At 43.3% G+C, this 23,076-nt stretch overlaps 1 protein-coding gene across 1 annotated transcript in view; it reads right to left on the bottom strand.

Moving 5' to 3' along the window:
• The window catches only part of SYN2 (synapsin II), a 199,414-nt gene extending 195,670 nt beyond the window's left edge, over positions 1–3,744 (bottom strand). The window contains exon 1 of the mRNA XM_041762197.1: positions 3,190–3,744. Coding sequence (XP_041618131.1) covers positions 3,190–3,584 — 395 coding nt within the window. The 5' untranslated portion in view covers positions 3,585–3,744. The remainder of the gene's footprint in view (positions 1–3,189) is intronic.
• Positions 3,745–23,076: the final 19,332 nt, after the last annotated feature.

Raw genomic sequence — 23,076 nt, 5'->3', positions numbered from 1 at the left:
AGTAATGATTACTAATAAGGAGCTTGATTTCATTTTTTTAGTGGAGTAGATACATTTATCCAATGATTCTTTAGTGTACGATTAATCTAAAGATCTCAACCAACCAATGAGAACACATTTCAAGCAAGAGACTGAAACACCCTCCAATTTTTCCCATCAACTTAGTCATGGAAAAGTCCCCAAATTCCATTGCCAAAATTACACTGATAAAAAATTGGAGGAATCTGCTGTATATTAAGGTTGCCCTGAGAGGCTGCCTACTTTAAGCCCTTCTTTTAAATCTCCAATTATATAAGTGCTTATTAAAACCCTCTTTATTTTAGCATTCTGTAATTTAAATGGGACCAATATTCTTAAATTCTCCTAGGAGGCTACACTCTGACTTCCTATTCATGAGGAAAATAATATTGAGCATATATGATACCTGCTCACTGAATGCTATCTAGATAGCTTTAGCTGAGACAAATTTACTAAAATTTGCCATTAAAGCAAAAAGAACCTTTTTAAGTCACTACTTGTCATAAGCAGGCATCTGCTTCTTAACTTATAGAGAACTTTCAACAAAACCATTCAATGATATTTAACTGAGATGTTTTTAACAAATTTAGACAAAAGACAAAATCTGTAATCCTGAGAATTGCTATTAAACACAGAAACAGAAAAGCGTGAAATACTGTCAAGCACTAGGCTCAAACTGGGTTTATGAGTTTTAATAAATCAATGTTATTACTTCAGAGAAAATCAGAAAACAGTTGGGAGTCAGCCCAAAGGAAAGTGGCTTCTATTACTTCCATCAGAAGTCTAGTCTCCAGGGCAAGGCAAATTCTCTGGTTCATGCCAGGCAGGCAGTCTTCCTAGAAAAAAAATAGTATCCAAAAAGAGTTTTGAATCCTAAGTTGCTGAAGCAGTTCATGCTAAACATTTATCATCAGCAGCCACATTATACCCATACAAATGAGTATCTTGCTATCTGTGGGTACCTAATTGGTAATTAAACCCAAAACAAATGCGTTCAACAGGATAGATCAAGACAAGGTACAGGAGTGTCAGATTCTTGCATAAAAAATGAAGCACCACTATCATTCCCACTTATCCCCTCCTTTTCCTGGCCTTTCTTGAAGACTCTTGTAAAGCTTTCTCCAATAACTCTGGTTCTCACAATCACTCTTTTATTGAATGCCTGAAACATTGGTCCAAAATAATAACTGTAGAATTGTTTTTTGTTAACTTTTCATGTTTCCGTTTTGTCTCCCAAATTTCAATGCTAGTTCTTAGTAAGACCCTACATTGCCTACCCTGTAGAGGGAGCCAAGTAATATTGCCAATAATATAATTGCAAGGCAAAAATAGCATAGTGGAATGGCAGGCAATACTGGAGTCAAATGGGCCCAAGTTCAAATCCTTGGTCTACTACTTGCTGGCTGTATGACTGGGAACACATTACTCACCTGTTGTAAGCCTCAGTTTTGTGCTCAGAATTTAAGGAGATATATATTAGAGCACCTAGTAGAGGGTTTAACATATAACAGAAGCTCAATAAAGCTTGGTTACCTACCTTTCTCACTTAACAAGCACTTGTTGATTTGAACTAAGAGTAATCCTCCTAGGGAGCTACCAATGGTACCATTATATACTTTTATATTTTCCTCATACACTCTTGATGGTGTCTGTCATTTCCTAATGCGAGTCCCTTAAGATTTTTCTACTCCATTGTTCTGAGAAAAGGCAACTACACAAGCCACCCAAATGACTATTCAGACCAGTCATATTAGGGGCCAGCAGGAGTGCATCTCCACATCCACCTCCCACTTCCATTACACCCACGCCAGTACTCCCTCCCTCCAAGTCGCCCAGGGAGAAAAATGATAGAGAAAAGCAGTAAAGCAGCCAAAAGAGAAAATGGAGATAAACAGCTCTGTGGTTCCTCTGTGCCTCACTCTTGGGAGCAAGTGCTTGGGTCCAGTGTCTAACCCCAACCCTTGGGAGAAAGAAAAAAATAAAACCCTTCTCATACTCCTGAGGAAAAAGCAACCCAGATCCCTTGCCTCTTCATTTCTTCAAGCCCTTCAGTAGTCAATTTCTCCATCGCCACCCACCCCAGCCATCCCCTGGGCCAACTTTCTGCTACACAAAATAGAGTCTCTTTAAGCTGATTTGTCTTAAATGAACCCCATTCATGCTTTCACAAACTAAAGGTAACATTTTCCCCCCAGCCTTCACCATTCTAAGTTGGAATGTCCCTTAGAAGAAAAAAAAAAGAAAGGGGGAGTGGGGTGTGGAGGGGAAAGGAGAAAGGAAGAGGGGAAGAAAAGAAGAAAATTCTTGAAGTTGCTATCTCCTGCATTAAGGTAGATCTATTTGCGCTCTTTTAACCACACTGAATATTTGACCTCGGGCATCATCTTCCCGGCTGGAAAAACCCACCATCACTTTCACAACCTCCTCCCCCCCCACACACGTGTTTTTTTTTGTTTGTTTTTTACTAAAACAAAAACAAACTCAAAAACTCACAAATCCCCTCCCTGCTGCGCAAAACATAAGAATTTTATTATTCTTCAACGGACTTCAGCCCGGCTCCCTGGGAACAAACCCCGGAACACCTGGGCTCTCACATCTGTCCTGTGACCAGCGTTGAGAACCACGCTGACACAAGGCCTCCCCCAGCCGGGTGAGCACTACCCCCACCCCCGTCACCCTCTTCCCGCAAAACACCCATTCCCACCGAAAATTCACGCAGCGCCTCACTATGTGGGAGGTCTTTTATTGGTCTTTAAGTGTTCCACCTGAGCTTTTCCGCGTCTTGGCTGAAAGTCGGCTCCGTCTCCCCACCCCCACCCCTTCAAAAAACAAAAAACAAAACCAAGCCGAACAAAACTCTATTTTTTTTTAAAGACCCGACCCCGCCTGTTGTATAAAGTAGTTCGTGTCGTGAGGGCTGTGAGAAAATCGCGGCCGCGTCTCACCTCGGGATCCGCGTCTCCGGCGCCTCCGCCCCCCCGCCTCAGCACACGCACCGCCCGCCCGCGTCTCCCCACTGCGGGACCCCGCGGACCCCCCTCCTCAGGGCCCAGAGACGATTCCCTGGCGCCCCGGGGCCACCGTCCCCGCGGCCTCCAGCTGCCCGCAGGCCCCGGGAGCCCCGGGAGCCCCGAGCGGCGGCGGCGGCGGCGGCGGCGGCCCGGCACCTACCAGTCGGTGTGCGGCTCGTCGACGACCAGCAGCACCTTGGCCTTCCTGGCGGCGGCGGGCGCGGGCGCGGGCGCGTCCACCAGGCCGGCCGAGGCGGCCGTCTGCTTCACCGCTTGGGACAGCGAGCTGAAGAAGCTGCTGCCCACCGACGGCGCCGCGGCCGCCTGCGGCGCGGGTTGCGGCGCGGGCGCCGGGGCCGGGGCCGGCAGCGGCCTCCGCTCGGGGCCCGGCGACGCGGCCGGGGGCGCCGAGGAGGCCGAGGCCGCGCCGGGACCGGGGGGCGGCGGCGGCGGCGGCTGCTGGGGCTCGGGCCGCTGCAGGTCGGTCATGTAGCCATTGGGCAGGTTGGCGATGAAGCTGCTGTCCGAGAGCCGGCGCCTCAGGAAGTTCATCATCTGGCTTGAGGGGCTGGGGGCGCGCGGGGCGGCGGGGCCGGGCGGCGCGGAAGGCGAGACTGAGGCAGCAGCGGCGGCGGCTGAGACTGCTGAGGCGCTGAGGCGCTGAGGCGCTGAGGCGGCCGGGTCCGCGGCGCACAAGCCCAGCAGACAGCCGCGGTGCACTGGGCCGGGCGGGCCGGGCTGCGCGAGGCTCCGCGCCAGGGGGAGGGCGGGGCCGGGGGCGGGGCCACCGCTCGCCCCGCCCCGCGCCGCAGAGCTGGCTCCGCCCCCGCCCCGCTGCCCCGGCGCCCCGCACGTCGCCGTGGGGGTCCCTGAGGGCCGGGGATCGCCGGCGCTCCTGCGGCCCGAGCGGAGCGCTGTGGAGAGAGCGTGGCAGACAGTCTTGCTCCCTGAGAATACGGAAAAGCGAGCCGAGACGCCTACCACCTTTTTGGTTGGAGATAAAAGAGCCGTGGCCCACCTGGGATTCGGATGAAGGAAACTGTCCCCACTCCCTTTGGAGGAGGAGAGGTGTCAGCCTCCCCACCCTGAGGTGAGAAAGGAGCCATTCCCCTGCCGTGCGCGCACATACACACGCGCGCACACACTCCCCGGAGTGGGAAGGAAAGGAACCACCTCCTTTCTCAAAGCTGGGAGAAAGGTGCCATCTCCTCAAACTCCAGGTGACGGAGGAAGGAATAATCTGCCCCCCACACACACACACGTACTGCTAGGATGAGAGAGAGAAAAAAAAAAAAACGCCCCTTCCTCAGTGTTTGGAGACAAGGACATTCCCCATTCCCCCTTCATCCATCCGGTGACAGAGACTTGACAGATCCCGTCACCGGGTCTGCAGACGCATTTTTGGTGACTGCACTTTAAGGATCGCTCACTTAAGAACACCTTCTCTTCCCCTCCTCATGGACCAGGGAGAAGAGGCCGTATATAAGGCTGAAGACCCCCTCCCCCCAAGGGGGATACCTAAGGGTGCCCCCCTTCTGTGTTTGCCTCTCTGATAGGCAGTGGAGCATCCTAGGTAGTACCAAGAGGTTCATCTCTTCAAAATCTTTCTATTTGTTTTTTTTTTTTTTCCAGTTCACTAATTAGATAGATCTGTTTCCACCTCCAAGAAGACCTCTGATTATTACCTTCCCATGTGTGTTCCCTGAATCTGGTATGACCTCTGGACCTTTGTTTTCACCTCTCAGGAGAGATCCTTAATCCATGTGTTGTACTGGAACAAGACACAGCAGATATAGTACTTTATATTCAGACCACTCTGGGTGATATGGGGCCTCAGGCAAATTAGCCTATGATAAAAGGCTATCCCTATCTGATAAAAGACGATAATACTTTAATTTTTTTTAATTTTCATATAATTGACACACAATGTTACATTAGTTTCAGGTGTACAACATAGTGATTCAAGGAGTTTATACATTATGCTATACAGAGGTAACACTTTTCAAAGTTGTTACACAGAATAAATGAGACTTGGTAAATAAAGCACCTGGCACACAGTAGGTATTTAGTAGTAGTGGCTAGATTCTTTTTTTTTTTTTTTTAAGATTTTTATTTATTCATTCATGAGAGACATGCAGAGACACAGGCAGAGGGAGAAGCAGGCTCCATGCAGGGAGCCCAATGTAGGACTCGATCCTGGGACTCCAGGACCATGCCCTGGGCTGAAGGCAGGCACTAAACTGCTGAATCATCCAGGAATCCCCTAGATTCTTATTCTTATTTGAACTAGTTCTCAGTAAGTATCTGTTGGACTGAATAGAATCAATGAGCAGCTTATCATTAATATTGGCAGGCAGTTCTCACTCCCTCCATCCCACCTGGCACTCAACTTGGGACCTTTGCACAATCTGACTCTAAGCCAAAGACCCAGTGATGTTCAAGAGGTCTCTGGCCCAACTATAATAATAGAGGGGTCTTGCTGTCTACCATGTGCCAGGCAGTGGTAAGTGCTTCGTAGACTGATATGAATGGGAAGTCACCTCTGTCTGGGGGACGTTCACAATCTATGTTGGCTAGAGGAGAGAATGGGGAAGATAGACACAGGAACAATTAACCACAATAAGATGTGAGGAATGCTATAATACCATTGGGCAAGGTGGTTTAGGAGAACCATGGAGTGAGGGAAGCATTCTGCCTATAAGGTTTAGAAAGAGCTTCTCATGGGCAGCCCAGATGACTCAGTGGTTTAGCGCTGCCTTTGGCCCAGGGCATGACCCTGGAAACCCGGGACTGAGTCCCGTGTCAGGCTCCCTGTGAGGAACTTGCTTCTCCCTCTGCCTGTGTCTCTGTGTGTGTGTGTGTACACACTCTCATGAATAAATAAATAAAATCTTTTAAAAAAAAAAAAAAGGAACAGCTTCTCAGAGGAGGTGACATTTGAGGTGGGTCTTGAAGCAGCAGAGAAGTGGGGAAAGCATCTAAGCAGAGAAGGGCTAGAGGAATGCTAGTTGATGACTACTCCAGGAAGCCTTCCCTCAATTCTCCAAGGTGGGCTAAGTGTTTCATTACCTGTGTTTGGTTTTGTCACAGCCCCTTAAAAAATTATAATAAAATATGCTGGTGAGTTGAATGTAAGCTTTTCAAGGATAGGATTATGTTTTAGTCACCTCGGACCCCAACATGAAGCACGGTCCTTGGCATGGTAGTAAGGACTTAGCTGTTTTAGAGTTGAAATGTACTCTTACCCAGCTCAGTCTATTAGAGAATAAAATTGATACATCATCACTAATAACTAAATAAACTTGATTTAATGTATTGCCCTTCCGGTAAGTATGTTTTAGAATGTCAGATGAATCTTTTCAAAGGCATGAATCTCTAATGATAGCATTTCATATACTGTATCACTTTGATTTTTCAGGTGTTTGGATTATCTTCTTTTTATATTTCACTAAGTAATTCCCCTTAACCATTAGTCTTGTAGGTATAATATTTTAAAATCAACCAGTTAAAAAAACATGTTGTGAGTACCTAATACATGCAGGGTATTATGCTAAGCACTCATGGATAAAGATTCAAGGATATATAAAACCCAAGTTATGCCCTTAAGAAGACAGCTCGTAAACATGTGAACACATAGCCAGCCAGAGCAAAGCAGTCTGTGAATGACCAGAAATTGGAGCAGGCAGTGAGAGTTAAAGGAGCTAGAGGAAGAAAAGATCTCTGAGGTATGCGAGGATTTCACAGGGGAAGTAGGGCTCAGTCTTTAGGAAATGGCTGGAATTCAGATACCCAGGACAGAGTAGAGAAGGCATTCAAGGCAGAGAAGATAGGAAAAGCAAGACAGGAAAGCCGAACTGGATAAGTGATGAGAATGAGAATGTATTGCTCTATTCCTTGAAGACAAAGACCTCACCTGTGTTATCACTAAATTTTTTGATCCTTAGAATAGCTCCTGTCCTTAAGTATGCCCTTAAATATCTGTAAGGAGGCTCTGACAGGCTATATTTGTGCATATGTTTATGTTGTTAGTGTCTATCCAACTTTCTTTTTAGATGACAAGCACCTCATGGTGAAAGATTTTTCTTACGCCTCTCTCAAAATGTGCAATAAAGCCTGATATAACATTTAACACACAATTAGTGTCCCAATCTTGAGTGCTAGACCAGAATAGTCCCAAAGTACTACTTAGGTTTAGATTCCTTCATTGATACAATAGAGGCCTATAAGACCATTGAAAAATATTTACTAAGGGCAGCCCGGGTGGCTCAGCAGTTTAGCGCCGCCTTCAGCCCAGGGCATGATCCTGGAGACCTGAGATCGAGTCCCACATCAGGCTCCCTGCATGGAGCTTGCTTCTCGCTCGGCCTGTGTCTCTGCCTCTCTGTGTCACTCATGAGTGAATAAATAATTTTTTTAATATTTTATCAAATATTCCATGAGTTTATTGTTATTTTCCAGTAGGTTTTAATGAGAATATCATTCTTATGGGAAGAAAGACTATTGCTTTATAATTGGGAATGTGTGGTCATTAATCACTTGTTATATGAGCAGAAGATTTTGATTGGTTGGCACAACTGTAAATCACATCTGCTTAAACCAATATTTTCCATATTCCTCTGAGTCCTTGCCAAGAAGCGTTGGTGCAGTATGCAAAGACGCTTGTAAGTGAGCTTCTGTTTTTAATGAGCCATAATGAAAATCTTTCCCTTATCCTTACCTGTGAATCCTGGTTCCAGATACAGGAAGAGTATAGCTTTTTTAGTCTATCTTATGTCTTGCCTTTTCTCTAGAATTAAAAGAGAAGCAGGACTTGAAAATGCTACAAAATATAAACTTCTGACACAGTTCAGGCCCTTTCTCTCTATCTCCCCCTGAGACCAAGCAGCCATTCCCATGTCTAGGTAGAAGTCCTTTCTCCCAGAGTAATCTGTAGAAGGGTCTCTCTCACCTTTCTGAATCACTCAGAGACCGACTAAGCCAAATGTCAGAATTTCAGAGGTCTCGGGATCCCTGGGTGGCGCAGCGGTTTGGCGCCTGCCTTTGGCTCAGGGTGCGATCCTGGAGACCCGGGATCTAATCCCACATCGGGCTCCCAGTGCATGGAGCCTGCTTCTCCCTCTGCCTGTGTCTCTGCCTCTCTCTCTCTCTCTCTCTCTCTCTGTGACTCTCGTAAATAAATAATAAAAAAAAAAAATAAAAAAAAAAGAATTTCAGAGGTCTCTACCGGTTTTAGAAGCCCGGGACTCTGTAAGGCCTTTCCTTGCATAATCTTTATCTTCCCACTGAATCATAAACACAGGCACACATCTGTGAACAGCAGATGAAAGAATCCTGCTAAAATCAGGAACCAATTTAAATGCTTTATCGCCTCTCTGATTTCTCTCTTCCCCTGAATGCAGCAGAGAATGATCACGGGGAGAAAGGCAGGCAGAGCTCAAAAACAAAGCTTAAAGGAAAAGCCAGCACACCAAGCCAGCTGACCAAACACTTGTCCAGGTGTCCTTTCAAACAAAAGTTACTAGAGCACACCACCTTTGGCCCTTGCTCACTTCTCAGAATCAGGGACCCCATTCAGACCCACCTGCCCTAAAGAGATATACAACGAATTTGAAATTCAGAAACTGTAAATTCCATCACTACTTGGCTTTGTGATTTTCAACAAGTTGCTCAGCTTTCTGGGCCTCTTATGTAAACAGGGAGGAAACACGTTGAAAGTGAAAAGCTTTACCAGAAAAGGCATCAATATCGCTTTCCAGACTCATGTTACCTGTCATTTGGAGAACACACTTGAACTGAGATTGTCACCTTTGTTCAGGTAGCCCTCCTTGATAATCAGCCCTGTGGGTTCCTTTCTCCACAACCTCTGGATAGAGGACAGCTATGTCCCTGACATTGAATTTTCCAAAGGTGGCTGTGACAGCTGGGCCGGTTTGCTATAATTAGGAATCACACACAAATAAAAGTTTAATTCCTAAATCTACCTCATGGTAACTGTGTAACTTTGAACAAATCACTTTTAGCCTCAGTTTTCTCATCTGTAAAAGAATGATACAATGATCATAATGACCTTGAAGACTATTGTGAAAACTAAATAAGATCAAGAATATGAGTGTATTTTATAAGCAGTGAAGCACTGTGCAAATGTTAGCTATTAATATTTCTGACGCCAGGGGAAGCACAGAACTCGCCAGCACCACAACTAAAATATAAAAAAGGACTCCCCACACACATACTTATCCTAAAGTTATACACCCAAGAGAATTCATGGAAAGCATGAGGTGGATCCTTTGCAGTTATTCCCAGGCTTAGTCATACCTGCTAAAATATATGCAACAGTCACTTCAACTAATGGCTTCTACCTTCCTGGGTGACCTTGAACAATGCACTTCTCTTTCTCCAGGCTTCCATTTCCTGGCCTGGAAAATGAGCTGGGTGATCCCCAAGGTCTAGTGTTGTGAAATTCTGTGAGTGAAGTTGCACAGGGGAAAATAAGCACCTGATGTCACCAGGCTGAGCCAGGGAATACGGTGGCTGAGTCTAGGGAGCAAACACTGAGCATGACTTTAGGAAGAGAGAGAGAAAGAGAGAAGCAGAGGCACCCAGGAGAAACAGGTGGCAAGGATTCTAACTCCAAGTCTTCCCCTGACTTAAAGGAGTCAGAGATGATCCCCTTGCCAAGTCTCCATTTCTCTGGCAATATAAAGGACACAATAATGACTACAACTGATTAGATGCTGACCACATGCCAGAAACTGCCCATGTGCTATCTCATTTAATCTCCCTCAAGGGAGGTGTTAAATATCCCCTTTTTTACAATTGAAGCAATAAGACTTCGAAGACTTTATACTAACTAACACGAGATCTTAGAACTCAAAAATTGCAGAGCTGGAAGGTAGGTTTGGTTGCTTACAAAGCCCATGGGATTCTCCATTAGAGTACACTGGCAGACCCCTTAGAAAGATGCCATTCATCAGTAGCTTGCCTAATAAATACATTTCATTGGAATCCAAAGAAGAAATAATATGCCCTTGGGGCTCTCCTCAGCTTCTCTGTCAACTCTCTTTGCCCCAAATCCTGCAGACATAGGAGGCTTGGTATCCTATATAAACATTCCTGCCTCCAGGAACAAGCTAGCTTCAAGCAAAAAGAATCAAGCTCATGAGACATCCCTCCCCCCACACACCCTACTCCTACTCCTACCCAGCTTGGACCACAGCTCCCCACAGAGCAGCTCTGGCCTCTTGTGGGATGCGGGTGTATTGGTTGTTGCCATGGTGATAGAAGAACATTACTGTCATGCACAGAGGAGCAGCACAGAGTGGGTCTCCCCTGCCTGGGAAACTCAGAGGATTCATCAGAGGTTGTTTTCTAGTTGCTTCCTCACACCACTTCATGGGTAAGTGAAAGAGCATCCTTTCCACTTAGCATTCAACCCACCCCAGGGACAGCGCTGAGCTTTTTGTACTGAGTGGGTGTAGAAGGCCTCTACTTCTGTTACAGTTCCTCTTCAAGGAGGTTCCTGCCAGGTGGTAGGAAGACATATTTACAAGATGCCAGTGAATGAGCTGCTGTGTTTATAATCTCAGCTACACTTAGATTGTGAACCAATTAGATTTTTACTGTCAGATCCATGTGGGTTTATCCTCTGCCTCAGCTGCTTATTAGCAAAACAATCTCATACAGTTCTTTAAAATGAGACTCAGTTTATTTATCTGTAAAGTGGGATCAATCATTCTTTGCAGGTTTTGAAGAAAATTAAGCAAGATTATGTACAAAACAGTGCTCAATACAATGCCTGGCACATATTCATGACAGCAATTTCTTTAAAGAAAGAAATATAGTGACACAGATGTTCTGGTTTGGAGACAAATATTTGAATACTTGGTTTACCACTTAATAGCTTAATAGCTGTGTAATATTCTGAAGTCAATTTTATTTTGAGTCTCAGTTTCCTCAGGTGTAAAGAAGAGGTCATAATGAGATTCAGAGGCTCAAAACTTATTATGTTCTAAGTGAAGATTTATTTTGAAGACATGGTTATAATATCTGAGGATTCGTGTGAAAAAGACATCCACTTCTTTATTGGTGAAAGGCCATAAGGAATCAATGGCATTACTTCTTAATATATCTACCCATTAAGAACCTTTCCTCCACCCCCACCCTTGACACCACATTGTATGAGTTCCTGCACAGCTCTCCCCAGGGAAAGTTTCCTTAGTGCCAGGACCAGCTCTGAGCAGATGGCCCCATTTCTTCTCTTGAAAACAGCCAGCTCCAGAGATCGGAGAAAAACTGTCATAGTCCAAGGTCAAACACTTGACTGTTGTTTTAATGAGTGTGATTCATCCTGTAAGCCCATCAGCATTTTCTCCCCATCCCCTCCCCTGAGCTCCAGAGTCTGCAGGACTCTTTGCCAGGGCTGGAGGCCCTCTGAATTGCTGAGACACCAACTGGCTGGCTTGCCTGTCCCCTTTTCCTGATCAGGGGTGGGTTGGTTTTCCTATTCCTTGGTTTTTATCTTCTCCCTACACTGCCAGTGTCAAAAGAATGTCTTTTCTCATCTCCAAAATAGCATCTGGTCCATTTGAAACAGGCTAGCAGTAGGCTTTCTGCCAGCATTCTCATTTCTTGAAGGATGGAAGGCATTCCCCCATCCAATTATCTAAAAGTCCTTTTGCCTGATGATTCAGCCAATCCCTCCATCATGAGCCAGTCCAGGGTATCCTAAAGTCACCTTGAACAGAGATCATAGTGATCATTTCACACATTGCCTTGGATTCTTACATCTCTACAAGGTAAGACTCATGCTCTCACTTAAACAAATGAGGAAACAGAAACTCCGAGGAGGAAAAGACTTCCCCAAGATCACACAACCTGTCACAGAAGAGCTGAGATTCAAACTCTAATTGAGTTTTAGGAGGAAGAGTTGAACACTCACTTGCCACTTGCTTTTCCTACAAGCCACAGTGAGTGAGCACTTTGGAAAGTGCTGGGGACTAGAGAGCATAACAGCCAAGGGTTCCAAAAAATTATCCCATAGGTCATCCATCTCTAGTGTGCCTCCAAGCCTTTGGCCACGCTGTTCCCTCTACTTGAGATATCCTTCCCTATGCCTTGCAGCATGGCACAGTGGAACCACCACAGGCTTTGTGGTAAACAGAGCTATTTTAGAATCCTCACTGTACCATTTGCAGATCTATGCTCTCAGATAATTCATCTAATATCCCTGAGATTTTTTTCTTCCTTAGGACTATCTACCTCATAATGTTGTCATGAGGATTTGAGCTAAAAGGGTCTAGCATGGTAGTTACCAGGGGCTGTTGACTACAACCAGTCCTTCCAAATGCAGCTCAGGCACCACAGCTTCAGTGAAGCCCTCCCTGACTATGCCTCCCTCCTCCATGCTCTAATATTCATTTTTTCTTTCTTCATTCAACAAATACTTAAATAATGCAATTGTAGTACTCAGCACATGGTATTGTAATTATGGGGTCATGTTCTGTTTTCCTTCATTAAACTGAGATCTTTCTGAAGGCAGAGATTTCAATGAAATCATCTTTGAATCCAGAATGCCTTATCTAGGGCCTGGCAGGAGAAAGGAAGGGTGGAAGAAAGAAAGATGAAAGAATAAAAGGCAGAAGGAAAAGAAAATAAGGCCAAAGACTGCTTATGAAACCTGCTCAAAAACAAACAAACAAATCGACCCCTCAGTATCCATGCAGACAGGAAAAGCACCTGTTTCTTCCCCAGCCTGTTCTGCAAAAGCCTCTCAATTCCCCCCATTGACAGGAGCCAACAACAGGATGGGAATATCAATGACTGTCTGAATAGGAAGCCTCAGATGAGCCCCGCATGGAGAGCAGAGACAGGCAAGTGGAGAGTGCTAAGGCGCAGCTGCAGGAAGGAAAATTCTGTCTGTGCAGCCGCGGGGTATAGAGAGCCGCCCGGACCTGGCAACAGCGCGGCTCTTGACGGAGCTCCGCCCACCTCCAGCGACTGCGGCTGCATCCAGGCAACTGCTCCGCCTGGCCGGTGATGAAGGCAGCTACCGAGTGGGCGGGAGGACGTGACACTCGCCCAGGTGAGGGCCTGGGCCCAATAGCTCTACAGAGCTGGAGCTTGGACAAAAGCCTTAGACAACATACCAGGGAGGAGAAGATGAAGGTCTTCTTTCTCCCTGCTCCCCAAACAGTGCCCCTACCCACCACCAAATCATCTGAGGGCCTTTTATAAAATCACATCCTAGGATCACCTAGGTGGCTCAATCGGTTAAGCATCCTACTCTTGGCCTAAGTGTTACATTTGTAAATTTACACTTCTTATAGTTGCTTCTACTGGCATCCTTTCATTTTCTGGTACTTGACTATGAGCATATAAAAATGATTCCTTTTAAAGGATAGAATCAGCACTCAAATTCAATAACTCAAATGAGGAAGTGAGCAAGATCAGGATGGAGAAAACTTGCGAGAATAGTTTGGTTGTATGAGATGTGTTTGGGATTATTTCTGCAATTGTAATACAAGCTCTTGTTTCATAATATGGACCCTACTCTGGAAAACACTTTCAGTGTTAAATCAACCAACCACATCTTCCTTGATGTGAATAAATAGCAGAAAGATTCCTACTGAAATGTTCTATTGTAATATGCAATAAAATATTCAAATATCCAAAAAAATTTAAAAAGCATCTGACTCTTGATCTCGGCTCAGGTCTTGATCTCAGAGTCCTGAGTTAAAGGCCCATACTGGGCTCTACACTGGGAAAAAAAAATCCCATTCCAATTCCACCATTCTTCCTTCAAATTGCTCATTTCCTAGCCTTCCTTGAACTGGTCTACTATCATCTGCATCTGCTTTATGGGCAGATGACATGCTGTCATACATCTGTGCCTTTACTAATGTTCTTCCCTCTTCTGGGAAAGCACTCTGTCTATTCTTTGCCCTGTTGGGTCAGTTTCCCAGAAGCAGACCCTGAAACTAGAATCTGAGTGCAAATACTTTGCTCAGAGGTGATACCCAGGAAGCCCCAGTAGAGACATGGACAAGTGAGACCAGGAAGGGAAGAGAGCTAGGAAAAGATACATTACTGAGCAGATTACCACTTTGGGTGGCTGGGGCCCAATCCAACTCAGCAACCCTGGTAGCTATTGTAAAGCCTATCTTCAGAGTTACACTCAACAGGCGAGAAAACTAGGGCAATTATCTGCCAAATCCCCTTCAAGATTAGTTGAGTACTTCCCCTGGGAGCATCAGCTACCCCAGCAGCCTGCAAGAGCCAGGTATATCTGTTCACCAAAGCTAGTGCTCAAGTAGAGAGTTACAGAATACTAGTACCACCTGCTACCCTTGTCAAACTAGTTCTTAGCTTTCGAGGCCCGGTTTAAAAGCCAATACTGCTAAGCCCAAATAAATTTCACAACCCCTTCTCTGCATTGCCAGAGCACATTGATCTTAACTCTATTGACTATTTAAGCTAGTTCATTACAGTGAATTTCTGCCTTTTGTTCCCACTCGACTGTGAGCTCCTCCAGGACAAGAACTGTGACTTTATTCATCTCGGTGTCCAGAGCCCAGCACAGGATGGCACATAGTTAGCAAGTGCTCATTAAATATTAATGTTGATTGAGAATGCTAATGAACATTGACAAACTCCAATGCCAGCCCAAGATTCCATTTTCCTAAGAGGATACAAATCCCTATTTCCTTTCGAAGAGAAAAATCACATCTTTAGAAAGTGTAATACTGCAAGTAATTTCCTCAAGGTGACCATTTGTCAGGACCAGAGAAAAATCTACCTCAGCTTGAAGCAGCGTAAGCTTTAATTTGCCATATTCCACCCTAGTGTGGACACTTTACAGTGGATGAAAAGACATTCAATTCATATAGATTTGTAGTTGCTTATAACATATATGACATCATTAACCTGTTTTAGTATTCATGGTACCCATTCTAGAAGAGATTAGGTGAATGGGTAGGGTATTCACTGGGCCAGAACCCTCAAAGGCCATCTCTGTCTCAAGGGGTCTAGGTCTTGCCTGCAAGCTGGCAGCAAGAACTGGAACCCAAATCAAATCAGATATAATGTTTCTCAAGATAGCCTGAGGAAATACTGCCACAGTGGAGATTTTAGACTGTTGCCAAAAGAACATCCAGCTAGAATACACAGAGGAAGGGAACAAATATTTATAAGAGCAATAAAAAAGATAGATTATCCATCAATAAACTTTAAAAGATATATTCAAATTCTATTTGATAAAAAAGTAATGTTACTAAGGGACACCAAAGTACCCTTAAAAAAAAAGAAAGCTATATCTTTTTCTTGAGTCAGATTAAACATCATAAAGATGTCATTTCTCCCTAAATTTATCTTTAATTTAATGCAATTCCAGTAGAAAAGATACTGACAGATTTGGGGCGGAGGGCGGGGGGGGGGGGGACCTAGACAAGCTGACTCTGAAATTGATATAGAAAAGCAAGCAAAGAGGTGACTGGCTCATTCAGTCAGTAGAACATGTGACTCTTGATCCCAGGGTCATAAGTTTCAGCCCCACATTGGATGTAGAGATTACCTAAAAATAAAATCTTAAAGAAAAGAAAAGAAAAGAGCAGGAATAGATAGGAGAATTCTGAAAAGGAAGAATAGAAAGAGTGACTAGCTCTACCAGATATTAAAACACGGTATTGAGCTGCAATAATTTAAACAATGTGGTACTTATACATCAAGAGACAGATCAATAAATAGGAAACTTATAAACAAGCTAAATATATCCAGAAATCTATATAGAATAAGTGTGGCATTTCAAAGCAATGGGGAACAAGATTATTCAATAAACATTGTTGGAATAACTTGAAGATATCAAGTTAGATTGGATCCATATCTCACACGTTACATCAAAAAATTTTCATATGGATCAAAACCAAAACAGTAATAGAAGAAAACGTAGCATGTTTTGTTTTTATAATCTTGGAGTAAGGAAGAACTGTCTAAGAATGACATATCTCCGTTATAAAATTTTAAAAATTGATAAATTAGACTGCCAAAACATTTCTCCATGGAAAAAAACCTTCACATATTGAAAAGGCAAAAAGACAAACTGGGAAAAATACTGGCAATTCATACCACAGACATAAAACTAATTCTCTTATAATTAAAGCTTCTACATTATCAGTAAGGGGAAAAAAAACAATTCTACAGCAAATAGATAATAGACATGAAAGAAAAAATATAAATGACTTCTAAACCTCCTGCATTTTAAACAACAAGAATTCAACGGAGTAAATTTCAAGATCAAATTGGCTCTATTCAATGATTTATGGATCAAGGCATCAGCCCATCAAGCAATATAAAGGAGCTCTGCTGAACTGTAGAAAAGGAAGTTTTTTTTTAAGTTTTAATTTAAATTCCACTTAGTTAACATACAGTGTAATATTAGTTTCAGGTGTACAAAATAGTGATTCAGCATTTCCATATAACACCTGGCACTCACCACAAGTGCCCTCCTTAATCCCCGTCATCTTTGTCACCCATCTCCCCTCCCACTTCCTCTCTAATAACCATCAGTTCTCTATGGTTAAGAGTCTGTCTCTCATTTTGCCTCTCTCTCTTCCTTTTTTTTCCCCTTTGCCTTTTGTTTTGTTTCTTAAATTCCACATATGAATGAAATTATATATTTGTCTTTCTCTGACTTATTCCATTTAGCATTATACCCTCTAACTCCATCCATGTGTTGCAAATGGCAAGATTTCACTCTTTTTTATGGCTGAGTAATAGTCCATATATAAAAATATATATTTATATATGTGACCACATTTTCTTTATCCATTCATCAATCGATGGACACTTGGGCTCTTTCCATAATTTGGCTATTGTAGACAATGCTGCTTCAAACATTAGGGTGCATGTATCCCTTTGAATTGGTATTTTGGGGGACGCCTAAGTGGCTCAGTGGTTGAGCGTCTGCCTTTGGCTTAGGGCAAGATCCTGGGGTCCGGGATTGAGTCCCACATCGGGCTCCTTGCAAGGAGGCTGTTTCTCCCTCCACCTCTGCTTCTCTCTGCTTCTCTCGCTGTCTCTCTCTCTCTCTCATGAATAAATAAATCTTTTTTAAAAATAAATTAGTATTTTGTATTTAGGTAAATCATAGGGTAGTTCTATTTTTAACTTTTTGAGGAAACTCCATACTGTTTAAGGAAAAGTTTTTAAAGATTTTATTTATTTGAGAGAGAGCGAGAGAGAGCAAGAGAGAGCATGAGAAGGAGGGAGAGGGAGAAGCAGGCTCCCTGCTGAGTAAAGAACCTGATGCGGGGCTCAATCCCAGGACCTTGAGATCATGACCCAAGCCAAAGGTAGACGCAAAACCAACTGAGCCACCTAGGCACCCCTGTTAAAGAAAAAAAATTTTAAGGCAGAAAGGGAGCAAGTAAGAGAACTTAGCAAAGAATACATTGTTTCAGGCAAAGTCACCCTCCTAAGGGGAACGAAAAGGGTCTATTGGGCAGATTATCTCACTAGTCCTGAGCAGGTGATTCCCTGTTGACTGCTTAAGGATTATATATCTGGGGTGCCTGGCTGGCTCAGTTGGTAAAGTATATGGTGCTTGATCTGAGGGTTATGAATTTGAGCCCCATGTTGGGTGTCAAGATTATTTAAATAAATAAATAAATCTTTTTTAAAAAAAGCTTACATTCCTGGAGGATTGAAACTGCAACTATTTTAGGTATTAAGTCTCGGTTTGCTGACATGGGGTCTAGCACAAGTGACTCCATTTTGGACCTGCTGTCTTCTTTTCTAACATGCTTATAAGTTAACTGGGTGATGGGAAATAACTGTATGTTCTTTTTATCTCTAAATTTTATGCCATCTGCCTATGTTACCTAACTTTCAAAAAAAATTCAAGTTAGAAAGAAGAGAGTCATTTTTTAGTAATAATCGAGTTGACCCTGGGTACTAGCTGATTGGGTAACTGTGGGCATCCAAGGGATACATAGAAAAACAAATGAAGTTGGTAACTAAGGGAGTTAAAAACAGGGTAGGGGAGCTTAGTGAGGTAACCAATCATCTGGAGCTTAGCGTTCAAGCTCTATTTTATGCTTGTTATGTGACTTTAGCAATTGACTTCATTCTATGGCCCTCAATTTTCTAATCTGTGAAATGGGAACAATTATAGTAATTATCTCATTGGGTTTTTCTGAGGTTCAAAGAAGGGATGCATGAAAAATGCTAGGACAATATCAGGCATATAGTAAATGCATAAAGAGCACCTTGCATGTGCCTCGAAGAGAGTGTATGTCACAGTTTAGTGCCTGTGCAGGATAAATACAGGATCCTACATCTCTGATTTCCTAATCTTGACACCTGTGAGGCCATGTCTACATTTCTCACTGACACAGCCACAGTCATCTCCTTTTATCTCAGACCCATAAGAAACAAATACCTCAAATCCTTTTCTGCAGTTATTCTCTTTCTTTCCTAAAGCTTCTGATACCTAAGAATTACAGATTTCTGTTGACTTGCACAGGGCTCACTGGCCCTGAATTCTCCTGGAAAATTCCATTAAGGCTCCAAATATTCTAATCTATAATTATGGCTCAATTGGGCTCATGATAAGAATTCAATGTGTGCAGTTTGCACTATGCTATGGCTGTTCCACCCCTGGTCCTTTCAATGAGACCATCCCACCCACATACCACATTCTTGCCAGACCTTAAAAGCAAGCTATAAATGGTAGCTGATACCTTAGACAATCCCTCAAGGCCAGTCAATCCTCCCTGCTATCTAATCTGCCTACCCAATCTATCTCCTAGGTCTGAACTCCTGGCTCCATTCCCAGACTTTGAAACCTGTCTCTGGCCCCTTCTGGGTTTTTGTATTTTGTCTCTCCTTTGGACTTTAGACCTTAGGGCTTCTGAATAATTTTTGATTTGCATAACCATTAGGATAGTTAAGGACTGTACTTTTGTTTCTTCATTAAAGGGGACTCAGATAAGGCTGGCCCCCTACAAGTTTGCCTCTACTGCATCCCCCCTCCATTACAGAGCTCTTGGCCCAGACTTCATGCTGCTCTTCTCCCCTGGGTACCATCCTTAATGCTTTATTCTCAGTTGGCCATCATCAGTACCCAAAAGACCCCAGCTGATAAAGTTTGAGAATGAGTCTAACACCCATCTTCACCATGGATTTTCCAAGGAGTTCTGAAAACCTGCAATGTCTCCAAGACCCTGTGGAAATTTTTAATTGCATAATCTGTATAACATCCTATTCCCCCACCTGATCTTGGGTACTTTTTCCCAAACTCCATCCACAAGGCTGCCATGTTTCACATGACTCACTTTCTTGACTGCAATTCATTGGCTCACCTAACCCAGGCTAACCCAATCAAAGTCTTTCTCTGGGAGTTGTTTTTTTTTAAATAACTAAAGAATAATAACTAGTCTCAATGGGGGTGGTAACTATAAGGCAAAAATGCAAGATTTATTCAAAGCCCTTTTTACCACCTGTGTCAGTTCAGATCTTCTGAAAAGCAGATACCAGGATGGGATTAGATATGGAAGATATTTCTTAAAGAAACACCTGTGGGGTATAGAGGGAAGGGAGCAGGAGTAGGGCAGCAGGAGCCTCAGAGTGCAATGCAGAACTGACACCTATGAAAGGACAGAGGGAAGGAAGGAGGATTGGTTAGGAAGAGCCTTAGACCAAAGCACAGTTCTAAGAGAGCTTGGCCAGGCCCATTGGGAGTTGTCAAGCCAAAACTGCATTAGAGGCATAGACCAGCATTAGCCTCCCTGTTTTCCCCACCATGCTTAGTTATTGGCTGGAAATAATTGGGGGAAGCATGGCCTCAGCAAAATGCTATTGTGGGTCCACAGGAGTGGATGAGTTTCTTCAGTCAACTTTGCTCCCTATAACAAACTCTCTTAAAGGAGTCTGTTATTTCAGTACTCTGAGAAACAGACACTAAAACAGGATTGAATGTGCAAGGATTTTATTGGGCAAATCACCAGTCAGAGAAAATGGAAAGGGAGGCAGAAAGGCTGAAAGAATCATTAGACTATAGTGCAAGTCTGACTTCAGATGACAAAGAAAGGAAAAGTAGCAACCAAGACTAGGAGCCAGTCCAAGGAAGATTTGACAAGGCGGTAGGGAAATCATCAAGCCAAAAATCAATCATCAAAGCATTCTTGTCTTCTTAGAAGGAGCCTGACATTTTCAGTCACTATCTTGGAGCAACCCAAGGGGATCATAGCCTTGCGGCAAATAGAAGAAATGAATTTCAGCAGCTGGGACCTTTGGTCAGTGACTTCTCTGTAGCTTCGGGTTTCTCAGGCTCAAACTCATGATCACCTCAAGGAGATCTGGGTGGTGCATTTACATAACCTCCAGCACCACCATACACAGAGAAAGCTGGTTGGCATTAAGAATGACATCAATGGGACACCTGGCTTGCTCAGTGGTTGGGTGCCTGCCTTCAGCTCAGATCGTGATCCCAGGATCCAAGATCGAGTTCTGCATCGGGCTCCCTGCAAGAAGCCTGCTTCTCCCTCTGCTAGTGTCTGTCTCTCTCTCTCAGTATGTGTCTCTCATGAATAAATAAATAAATCCTTTAAAAAAAACGAATGACCTCAAAGGGGTGCCTGGATAGCTCAGTCGGTTGAACAGCTGACCTCAGCTCAGGTCATTATCTCGGTCCTAATATGGAGTCCTGCTTTGGGCTCCCTGCTCAGCAGGGAGTCTGCTTGTCCCTCTTCCTCTCCCTCTGCCCCTTCCCCTGCTCATACTCTCTCTCTCTCAAATAACTAAATAAAATCTTTAAAACAATGAATGACAACAACATAACTAAGAAAAAAGACATAAAGAGTATCCTGGCACTGAACTTCTGATGTCACTTTTTCCTGAAATGCAGATTCCCCTGCCTTTTCACATCATTTAGCTGTTCCTCTTTTCCTTAATAAGCCAATAAGTTCCTCTTTCTGCTTAAATTCATTTGAATTGGGTTTCTGCAACCAAAAGAATCCTGATTAATACAGACCTAGGGACACCTGGGTGGCTCAGCGGTTGAGTGTTTGGGGATCAAGTACCGCATCAGGTTCCCTGCGAGAAGCCTGCTTCTCTCTCTATTTCTCTGCCTCTCTCATGAATAAATAAATAAAATCTTAAAAAAAAAAAAATACAGACCTAAAGGAAACAAACTGGCAAAATTTCAGTACTGTCACCAGTCATTAGAGGAAATGTTTTTGGTGATGGAATTCAAATCAAGTTAACTCACAGAGCCTGGGTATAAAGAACGTACAGATAAATGAGATTGATATGGGTATGCCCTATAACAATTTGAATTGTATTTGATGGATAAATGGCTGCTTCTTTACTAAACTATGAATTCTTTAAGAGCAGGAACATGCATTAGATCTCTGATATCTGAGCATGTGTAATGGTACCAGGCACATAAGGCTTAATAAATAATTGTTGAATAAGTGAGACAGACCCCTGCTTTCAAGGAGCTCCTACTCTAGCAGCAGGAACAGATGTATAAACACTGATTACAATTACAATACAATACAATTACAATAAGTATTAGAATTACATGCAAAGTGCTATGGAATCCACAAGCACAAAGAACATTCAGTTCTGCCTCAAGGAATCCAGAAATATTTACAATCAAGCTGGACTTTATGGAATAAAGAAGGGATGCCTGGGTGGCTCAGCGGTTGGGCAGCTGCTGTTGGCTCAGGTCTTGATCCGGGGATCCGGAATCGAGTCCTGCATCGGGATCCTGCCAGGACCCTGCTTCTCCCTCTGCCTATGTCTCTGCCTCTCTCTCTCTCTCTCTCTCTCTCTCTCTCTCTCTCTCTCTGTTTCTCTCATGAATAAATAAATAAATCTTTAAAAAAAAATAAGGGATAAATAAGATCACCACTGAGAGAAGGAAGAAAGTTCTTGCTTGGCAGCAGGAAAAGCATCTACAAAAAGATGACATAAAAGCATGAGGAACTTTCAGAAACAGCAAATAGACTTTAACTTGGCCATGAGCCCCTGTGTCTTAAGAAACTGAGTTGTATTCTTGGGTGAGTATCCAACACTTAACAATGGCCTGGAATATAGTAGGAGCTCAATGCACTTTTTATTTAGATTTTTTCCACTGCTTATTAAGTTTTTTTTTTTTTGCTTATTAAGTTTTAATGGACATATAAGTTTAAGCAACATATTGGTTGGATACACTTACATATTGCAAAATGATTATGATATCATTAGCTAACACCCTTGTCATATCACATAATTACCATTTCTTTTCTGTTGTAGAACATTTTTTTAAAATTTTTATTTATTTATGATGTCACACAGAGAGATAGAGAGAGAGGCAGAGACATAGGCAGAGGGAGAAGCAGGCTCCATGCACCGGGAGCCCGATGTGGGATTCGATCCCGGGTCTCCAGGATCGCGCCCTGGGCCAAAGGCAGGTGCCAAACCACTGAGCCACCCAGGGATCCCTGTTGTAGAACATTTAATATCTACTCTCTCAGCAACTTGCATTATATAATACAGTATTATATAATATACTGTATATAATACAATATTATTAATTATAACTGCTATACTGTTCAATGAATTTTTTGGTAGTATTTCAAAGTGGCTGAAGCATGGTATTGTATGAAGTATAGCTGGAGGAATTATATGTTCTCATTTTTTGGGGGAATATAAATAATAGTGAAAGGGAATAGAAGGGAAGGGAGAAGAAATGGGTAGGAAATATCAGAAAGGGAGACAGAACATAAAGACTCCTAACTCTGGGAAACGAACTAGGGGTGGTGGAAGGGGAGGAGGGTGGGAGGTGGGGGTGAATGGATGAGGGGCACTGAGGGGGGCACTTGACAGGATGAGCACTGGGTGTTATTCTGTATGTTGGCAAATTGAACACCAATAAAAAATAAATTTATTATTATTTTAAAAAGTATAGCTGGAGGAAATAAAGCTAAACAAGCAAATTCAGACCAAGTGGTAATAAATAATAATAAAATTAAAATTTTTTTTTTTTATTATAGTCACAGAGAGAGAG

Source organism: Vulpes lagopus, chromosome 7, assembly GCF_018345385.1.
Source record: "Vulpes lagopus strain Blue_001 chromosome 7, ASM1834538v1, whole genome shotgun sequence".
Lineage (NCBI taxonomy): Eukaryota > Metazoa > Chordata > Mammalia > Carnivora > Canidae > Vulpes > Vulpes lagopus.
The sequence above is the reverse complement of the archived record's forward strand: the minus strand, read 5'-3'. Positions and strand labels throughout refer to the sequence as shown.